The sequence below is a fragment of the Diabrotica virgifera genome, chromosome 6 (genome assembly GCF_917563875.1).
Source record: "Diabrotica virgifera virgifera chromosome 6, PGI_DIABVI_V3a".
Taxonomy (NCBI): Eukaryota; Metazoa; Arthropoda; class Insecta; order Coleoptera; family Chrysomelidae; genus Diabrotica; species Diabrotica virgifera.
The window spans coordinates 78,195,894-78,206,224 of NC_065448.1; the positions used below are offsets into that span (position 1 = coordinate 78,195,894).

The window sequence follows — 10,331 nt, forward strand, 5'->3', positions numbered from 1 at the left end:
TTTTCATAGCAACGAAGGGCATCTGACGTAATATACTTGACGACGGGAAATTATCAAAAATTATCGGATATAATATCACAAGAGAGTGAGAATAAATTGAAAATAATGCCACAGTTTTTCGAAAATTTGTTGTCTGGCAATTATTGCCCAATGACAACAAATTTGAGTAGAAAATGAAGCAATATTTTCTTATTTATTCTTACCGCCGTGTGATATTCGTAAGATTATTTTTTAATACTTATATTATGGATATTTTCTTAAATGTGACAGTTGTCAAAACTAGGAAATTGGTAAACAAAAAAATTCTATCGGGAATTTTCTACAGTAGATAATTCTCAGTATAATTTTAATCTGATTGGACAGAATTAAACACGTGATCAAATATCTTACTATACGATTGGAAGTTAAAATCATTAAAAAATAATCAGTTTAATTTTTATTTCTCTAGCTTTCTATTGGTCAGAATCTCCTATGAATGAAATAATCATTAGTAATTGCACATGCACAAGAACTCTAAAATTATCGAATTTTTCCCGAGTGACACTTTGACAGTTCTAATTTCACGACTCGAAGGGGAGTTAAATTATGTCAAAGTGTGACGAGGGCAACAATTCGATAATAATTTTAGAGATCGAGTGCAATTTGCTGCGATTATTTCATGAATAAAACTATTCGAAACCAAAATTTTATTGTAATTTATTTATGTAATTACAAATTAGTACAATTAAACACACAATTGTTATAAATATTTGACGGTTAAAAGTCATCACTTTTATAACTTTTAAGTTAACACTGAATGTATTTTTTCGTAGCAACGAAGGGCATCTGACGTAATATACTTGACGACGGGATATTATCAAAAATTATTACTTTAATTTTTATTTCTGTAGCTTTCTATTGGTCAGAATCTCCTATGAATGAAATAATCATTATTATTTATTAATAATCATTATTATAATCACTATGAACAGCTAACATTGCAGGACAGACCCATCGAATGGCAAAACGAAGCTAAATATTTAGGAGTCACAATGGACCAAGGTCTAACATTCACATCACATGTCAATGCAACAGTCCAGAAAACAGCAGCGGCCAGAGCGGCAATAAGAGGACTCACAGGAAAAAGAAGCAAGTTAGCTATGAAAACAAAATTAAGACTGATAAATAGCATTATACTGCCAATAATTACATACGCAGCTCTTGCATGGGGTCACACAAGTCAAAGAAACAAAAAGAAGATACAAGCGGCACACAACAACTGCCTCAGAGAAGCTGCAAACGTGCCCAGATACGTCGCCGAACGGTTCTTATTTAGAGACCTAAAACAAATAAGAGTACTGGATATTATGGAGGAAAAAGCCAGAACAAGATTTGCTGAGCTAGAAGACCACCCAAACCGGATCTTGCAAGAGATATAAAGGTATGATGTGTACCATAGATGGAAACACAGGAGACCCAAACAGTAAATATTAGTAAATATATAATAAAGGCTAGATAATCGTAGCTCTATCAAAAGAAGACAACTTGCTCACCTTTGGCATCTCATTATATGTATTAATGTTGATTTTTATACGTTTCAGACATCCCTCAAAAAAATATACAGAAAACTTAAAAACGGCTTCAGCCACTAAACAAATCAATAAAATATTAACAATAGGCGAAAGCCACAAAAAAAAAATTAGTAACAAAACCCAAAAAACGGGCATGAGGGGCCCACATCCTCGAGCGCCGAGTCACCGAACTGGACGTAGTCCAGAGCGGGGACTCGGCGCCCGCGCAAGCAAAACAGATCGAGATAAGTCACTAGTGATAGCGGGAATAGAGCGCCTCACGCTGGTCTGCATTGATCGGGCTAGGATTTCATATGGGAGTCCGTGTACCCAAGACTCCCATATGATAAGCACTTTGCTGATTGAGAGCCCTTATAGCGCATCAGGGTGCTATCGGGGGGTAAGTGGATGGTCTGGAGCATTGAAGCGGAATGGAGTGGTTCCTACTTACGGGAGTTAATCCTCCTCGCCTCAATGAATTGTATCACCCGAATGTCATTCTCTAGGGGCGAGCAAGTCTCTCAGGCTGGGTTAAATCAATATGCTTGCTTGCTTGAAATAATCATTATAATTTACAAACGTCAATAAAACTACAATTAAACAGTTAGTTTTATTTTTACAACTATTTTAGTCAGTTACAAAGGTTTTTGAAGCTCTACAAAATAGTGTATTCTGCTAAAAATATTAATTTTTTTTTGAATTGCTACACTACCTATACAGATAAAGTAACGAAAAATTTACGAAATAATACTTATTTATCAAAAGTGGCTCTTGCAGTACAGAATATAATATCATTATTATTATCTGATTAACAGACTTATACTTTTTAATGACGTAACTTTAAATACAAATAACAGTGTTAAACAAAAAATACTGCAAAAAGAAAGATAAATAAGTGATAACTGTGTCACTTTTTCTTGAGCACAGACGCAGATTGTTTAGAATAAAATAATCACATATACTATCTTAACTCCACAAACGACGCTTTATAGGCTAATTACACACACACACACACATTGATTTTTACCGGGCGATTTTTATCGCCCGTCCAAATTCCGATAGTGAGCCACATGCGAGGATGGACCATTTCACACACGCCAACCGCTTAATCAGTTACGATAAATATCGTTCAGCGGCCGGCCAATGCCACGGTATTCGCCGGCACTAGTGGCGTACATAGTAAATACAGCATTACACACACATCGATTTTTATCGACAAATTCAACAGATCGCTGAAATTGTACCTTTGATAATGCTTGAATATAATTTAGATTATTAAAATGAGTGATTTCACTGATCTTCTTGACAATGATGTCCTTCTTTCGTTAGTGTGGGCAAGACCTGTTTTGTTTTGTGGGATAAAATGGATATATTTAAGGACAGGAATCTAACTACGCATGCATGTAGAGGCCTTAGTTCTTAAAAAAATGTGTAGAATATTCCCATTTTTTTTTTTTTTCGTTTTGATTGATAGGATGAATCCACCATTTGCGTTTAATCCTACGCACCTAATGTTGGGTTTTCATACGGCGATACAATAAACACACAGCAACAACTCGTTTAGGATTCATTTATTCATTAACCTCGTATCACCACAACCAAGCAACTGCTTGTTTTAACGGTAAATATCGATGTGCCTGCAAGCACCTGCTATACCAGGCAAATATCGGGCGATAAAAATCGCCCGTTAAAAATCGATGTGTGTGTATTTAGCGTTAGATGGACAAATGGCCAAAAGTTAAGGGGAAAAGATCCCTAGGTAGAAGAAGAATTTCCTGGCTGAGAAACTTAAGAGAGTGGTATAGTTGCAGCTCAGTAGATCTTTTCAGAGCCGCTGCCAATAAGGTACGGATAGCTGTAATAATAGCCAACCTCCGAAAGGAGAAGGAACTACAAGAAGAAGACGGACGAATGCCTTACCCAAGTCGATATGTGACACTGTTTATGTTCGGTGCACAGTTGATTTTGGTTAACCATATACATATAATGACTCTACTGTCATCTGACAAATACTTAAACTATAAACGTAACACTTTTTGAGATAAGATTTTCTAGTTTTATTAAACTGTTGGTGCAATAAAACCGTTTATTTTTTTTTGAGTTGTGACACTATTTGAGCGGAGATGCGATATGTACATACACCCAAACTTATATGGAATCACCATGTATTTCAAAGCAATATTTATTTCTTTTGAAAAAACTTGTTATTGTTTCTAAGAATAAAGGTTTTTATTGAAAATAAACAAATCGATAATACAATCAGATAGTACAGCTCGGTATGGTATAGGTTATTTGCTGAGTTGCAAATTGAACGAAAATAAATAAAATAACTTCTGCGTCCAAATACGAAAATATGCCTCATGTGGGGTTATAGAACTTACAACGGGGAAAGATATTGGTCTTGTGGAGAAAGTAATGTTCTCAGAGGGACATAGCTGTAGAGCTATGCGTAACAAAGGGCGTTCTGTCCAAAACCTATGCTAGGTAACAGGAACTAGGAAAGCTTAAAAATAAAGCAAGGGAAAGTCGCCAAAAAGTAATAACGGCTCGCCACGATCGTTTAATTGTCTCATCAGCTGGAAAACACCCAACCGTTTCTCACCTGCAGCTCCATGAGGGTAGCTTTTGGAAGCTACAGGTGTAACTTTTTCAGTTGAAACGATAAGAAGAAGAGGTTGTGCCAAGAAGTATACAGCAGGAGAAAGTTATGAGTTCCCGAGTGATCCAGGCAGTACAAGATTGATCGCCTAAATTGATGTCTTCACCACCAAAATTGGAACATTGGGAATTGACAAAATGTGGTATTTTCATAAAAAGTCAGGATTGGTGTAAAATCAGATGACCCATGAAATCGTGCACTTAGAGGTCGAAAAAGACAAGCAAGAACGAAAACTGTCAGATCTGTTCACAAATATACAAGGGGAAATATAATATTCTGGAGAGGAATTGTGATCCGTAAAAAAACTCCTGAAATTTTCATCCAATCAACTTTAACCGCTCACAGGTGTTTTGATAACCTGTAGTTAGGCTTTGGAGAGATGCAAAAGGAGAAAATTTAATTTTCATGCATGATAATGGACCTCCACATACCATTAGAGTGACTAGAGACATCATTGAAGCACAAGGTATCCCCTGTTTGGAGTGGACTGCTTGCTCACCCGAGCTTAACCCTATAGAGTATTTGTGGGATATGCTTAAAAGAAAAATTAGAGCTCGCCGGGATAATCCACAAAACACCGCATGGCTAGTATAAGCTGCTCTTGAAGAATGGAGCAACCTACCACAACAAAATGTAGAAATTTGATTAGGAGTGTGCCCACGCAAACTAAAGCTTGCATAGGACTAGAGGTGATAACACTGACTACCAAAAAAAAATAAAAAAAAAATAACAATTTAAACATTATTAGTTTTACATTGAAATTTTTTATTCTATTGACTTTAAAACAATTTGTTTGTTAAACACTTTATTGTTTTATTTAATTGTTATGTATTTGTTATTAAATTGTTTTAAAATCAATTATGTTTGACTTTGTGTGTTCGTTGTTTTTTTAATTCGCACGAAATAATAAGAAATATCAGATAAGTCCATATAAGTTAGGGTGTGTGTATATGTAAACAGTGGGGCTTTTAAATTTAATTTCAACCGCTTGAAAAGTGAATAATTTTTAATTTTCCGTATTTTATATTCAGTAAAAATATTAGCTTTTGCTCTATTAAAAGCAAATTAAATGAATATAATATTTATATACAGGGCTTGTTAATAGAAGCGGGACAGTCAAATATTTCGCGAAATTTACATCGGATGGAAAAACTGAAAACCACGTGTTTATTATTTTTTAAAAATCTATTAAATGACAGTGTTGCATTCTAGCATATACAATCTTTGTGAGGGGATAACTGGTGACGAACAGTTTGGTTTCCGAAACGGCATGGGTACTCGAGAAGCTCTTTTTTGCATGCGAATACTCTTACAAAAAAGCATTGAGTTTAAGTGTTGAGTGGAACATTTTAGCGTGACCCGTCAAAATAGCCCGGTCAAAACAGCCCCGTCAAAAAAGCCCCGTCAAAATAGCCCGAACACAAAATAGCCTCGACAAAATAGCCCGCCAACAAAATAGCCCCGACAAAATAGATCGCACACAAAATAGTCCCGGTCAAAAGAGCCCCGGCTAAAATAGCCCCGGGCAAAACAGCCTCTTATAAACAATTACATAATTATTTATACAAGGTGTCCAAAAACTTTTTTTTAATTTAAATTATTTGACAAAAAGGAAGAATGTATTTAATTTATTTAATTTAAAATGCATTTTACTGTTGCCCGAAAACAGAAAAAAATGTTTATATCATAAATAAACATTGATTTTCGCTTAACTTAAATGTTCAAACTTCCAAGAGGCAGGGAAGACAGGACACGAGTTCTCTGAAAAGACCATTTTTATTTAATGTGGTTAAGATAAACATATGAACAGAGGATAATTACCATTTCCGAAAAAATGTATTTTTAAGGAATTATTTCATGATGAATTCTGAAGGGAGCTTTTTGTCGGGGCTATTTTGTCGGGGCTATTTTGTCGGCGGGCTATTCTTCCGCGGCTATTTTGTCGGAGCTATTTTGTGTGCGGGATATTATGTCGGGGCTATTTTGTCGGAGCTTTTTTGACGGGGCTATTTTGACGGGGTACCACATTTTAGATATCTCGATATCTGGGTAGCTGACTGCAGGGTTGAAAATGATAAGGCGACCAGGGGTTGTATTTTCGAATTCAATCGAATTTGTTCGCATATACGAGTTAACTCGAATAAAAAATTTCGTGTACGAATCTGAATCTGTATTTTTGAACGTTCTTCGAAATGTTATACGTATACGAGAAGAATTTGCACCGGCAACACTGCAAATTCGAACAACATTGGACTAAACCTTCATAGTGTTGCCATACTTTTTTTGTTTATTTCTTGTACAATTTCAATCAATGGTATAATCACATTATTAAAAACAAATAGCTAAAAATTATCATCTCCAAATACAGTAGAACCCTGGAAATCCGGAAATAATGGGGGGAGGGACAGTCTGAGTTCGGATTATCCGAAAGTTAGCCTAGCTAATAGTTCAAAGCTTTCGTCTCTTTGAATAATTGATTTTGAGTCGCTGCACCTGTCTCACTCTCTCCCTCTTCCACCAATATCATATTGATGTCACTGATGCAGAGCCAGTGTCATCATTGTTTGTGTTTAGTCGAACTCGCTGGCTAGATTTGCAATTTGAAGAAGCTCCATTTTCCACGCTCCATTACAAGATGACCTAGAAGTCGTACAACAGGATGAGAAAACGAAGAAGAATGTGCAATTACAGAATGGATTGAAGCTGACGACAATGGGCACCAATAATTTACGGATGAAGACATTGTAGACTTGGTTTAACCTCAATGCAACCCTAATGAAGATGAAGAAAGCTAGGAAGAAGTCTGGTTTTGGCTCTACGTTACATGGAGCAGAACTCTGCTGCGTTACCGGTCGATGAACTTTTCGATAGTCATATAAAAATGAGCGAGTCAAAGACCTATTAATCCTAGATTAATAGGTATAGTTAAATTTTCTGGTTTTACTCTGTATAATAATCATGTTTTTAAATTTTTGTCTTGAATTTTTAATTCTTTTTTTCACTTTCTGTTGGTTCGGATTTGCCGAACGTTCGGGTTAGCGGAGTTCGGATTTGCGGGGTTCTACTGTAGTACATTTTATCGAAGAAATCTCTGTCAATTGATTTTATCTAAGGCCCATTCACAAAATAATATTCTCTTTTCAGAACCTTCCTGAATTAATTCCTGGTACAATTGAATGCGATTAGGGTGCATTCTGTTTTTTGCAAGAATTCTTTGCACATGGTAGTAAATTAGTTCGTTTGCTTTGGAAATATTTTGTACATTTGTATGTTGATTTTCAGTAACTGTCAGTAACACCGTTATTTCGTTTTTCTCTGTTACAGTACTTTTTGTTCGTCCGTGTTTTTTATACATAACTGAAGTAGTGCGGTTAAAAACCAGTCCATAATTTTTCAAAGCTTCCTGTTGTAGGTTGTCGTCTTTCAGGGAACCGTTCATGATAAATTATTACTGATAATTTTTACGCATTCTTACGCATTTTATTGCACTCCCTCAATTCCAGATCCTATCTACCATTTCATCAACAATAAAATTCATCTTAACTATTAAATAACACAATACATAAATAATTATGGTGAACCGTCAGTTTTAGACAACCCAGTCATGGCTTATTTACAATTTGAAAAAATTTAGACATGAATTGGGATTCACAGCATCCATTATTAAGCATCCAATTAAGACCAAGACACACTCTTTTAAAATTTAAATGTCCTTGGTAAGGTAAACAAACACACGTTTGTTTATTATACACATTGCGTGACCCAGATTACTCCACACAAGTGTACCAGTTGTCAATCTTGTTGTGTCAGCAATCTTATATTACATATTCCTAATTCATGGCCAAAGCCGACTCAGCATAAATAATATCAACACTTTCTCTTTTATTTATATACACGGTAAACATCGGCAGGCATTCTAATTTCATTGCGTGATCAATCATCATTGATAATTGAGATACACCAGAGGGTGAACGTACACCAACTCTTTACAGTCGTACTCCGAGTTGAATAAATGAATATACTGTGAGCAGTGTTTACTTCATCAACCCCTATCGTAGGGGGTAACTACCCCCAACCACTCTAAGATGGTCCAGATGATGTAGAACCAATATAGACACCTTATTAATAATTTGCTCTGAAAAATGAAAATATCTCGAAAACTAAAAAATCTAGACATAGGGAATATTATACAAAAATTAAAGTACCTACGGTAATGGTACTTTTCGATAGTCATATAAAATACAGGGTGTTTCTTTTAAAATTACTAAGAAAATAATGTACTTGCGTTTTGACTCACCTGTATTCGATATAAAGAAAATTAGCAATATCAGCCATTCTTAAAAAATTTGACAATCAACAAAAAATATGGCACCAATAAATCATTGCTCTTGTGCTTATTTTTATTTATACATGGAGTTGAACTTGTTATAATTTTCATATAAAATTGGTTATAACTTTGTAAATACCCTGTATAACATAGCAAACCTTTATATTTTTGTGATGAGAAAGTTAAGACTATTTGGAATATAAAATAAAATACAGTGTGTTATATTAAAAAAAAAACAAAAGTTTGGTATGCGACTATGTTATTGAACAACCTGTAACACTCTAACTAATTTTGTAATATGAAGCTCAAAGTTTGCTACGGTTTATGTTATTCATTTTTATTGCTATCTATTACTATTATAGAGGTTCTACTGAGCTTTATCACACTAATCAATCACCCTGTATATTACGTAAGAATCTGAAACCATTGGGAAAGGCTATAAACCACATAGGTGCCATGAATTATGCTGTGAAAAATTTTCCTGAAATATAATTCATTTACCACTGTTTTTTTAGATAACCTAAACCGATATTAATTACTAATTAGTATTAATAATTTATTTCTAATTACTAAGAGACAATAAAACGAAGTATAACTTCCCAGAAAAATATAGTGATCATGACATGGCGATAGAAAAGAAAAAGCAAAATCTAAAATACTTAATTACAAAAATAGTATCAAAGAAGGAGGCAGCTAAATTTGTATTAAAAAATATAATATAAAAAGTTTGTTTCTTACCATTCAGTAAAAAATTCTTCTGTTTTTATTTAATTTTTTAGCACACTCCTGCAACATTACTTGCAAAAACAACTAACCATGTTACTTGTGAAATTCAGAAAAATGAATTTATCAATATTTTAAATAATGATAAAGTGCATATACAGTTTTATCAAATGTTATCAATAGATAAAAATAAATACACTTCTCCGAGAAAGTAACGCAGCTTAAAAATGAGTCATTTTTAATGTCTTGAATTTCCTGTTGTCCCATTTAAGTGATTTTTTAACATGTTCTAGCGTTACAGCCTTATTCTTTAACAATATCGCTGTAATGATATTGTTGCTAGACCGGTAAATTATCATTGTATACAGAGTGTACCAATCAAATTGTAATTTTTTCTCAAAATTCGCGTCACCCTGTGGAATATTCTAGCATCTATAAAGTATTAGAATTAAAACCCAACTATAGCCTCCGATTTTCTTAACATGCTGTTTTTTTAATCATTATCTTATGTTGGTTGCCACACGCATTAGATGGTATAAATGGCTCCTGATTATAATACATATTATGTGTTATATTTATGATAACACATACATACAGTATGCGGTAAAATAAACAGTAGGTACTGAAATGAATATTGAAATGTTTATGATTATTTATATAACTATTTAGTCCAGAAAGCCACTGCGCCTCCGCTAGGAAAAATATTCCGATTCGGATTTTTTGCACAATCTTACTCGAAAAAGACCCCTTCTAACAAATTTTCATGTTGCCAGGACCAAAAGTGGGTCAAAATTTTTTTAAACGTTTTTTTTTGTTTTTTTTTCTAAAATTATTTTTTTTTGCATGAAACAAGGTTTTTTTAGGTTTTTTGGATCATTCCAAACAGAAAAGGTCTTTTAGTGACTTTTCTCTAAAGTTGATAGTTTTTGATAAAAGCGATTAAAAATTGAAAAATTGCGAAATCGGCCATTTTTAAGCCTCAAAAACTATGTGAAAAACTGAAAATTGAAATGTTGCCAAGGTAGATAGATATTCTTTAAACATCGATTGATGAAATCCCGAAGAGTTTTTT

The 10,331-nt window shown here is 34.1% G+C and overlaps 1 protein-coding gene across 1 annotated transcript in view; it reads right to left on the reverse strand.

The window, feature by feature from the left end:
- Window positions 1-9,364, reverse strand: part of LOC126886449 (uncharacterized) — a 56,035-nt gene extending 46,671 nt beyond the window's left edge. The window contains exon 1 of the mRNA XM_050653390.1: window positions 9,275-9,364. Coding sequence (XP_050509347.1) covers window positions 9,275-9,277 — 3 coding nt within the window. The 5' untranslated portion in view covers window positions 9,278-9,364. The remainder of the gene's footprint in view (window positions 1-9,274) is intronic.
- Between the last annotated feature and the right edge of the window lie 967 nt (window positions 9,365-10,331).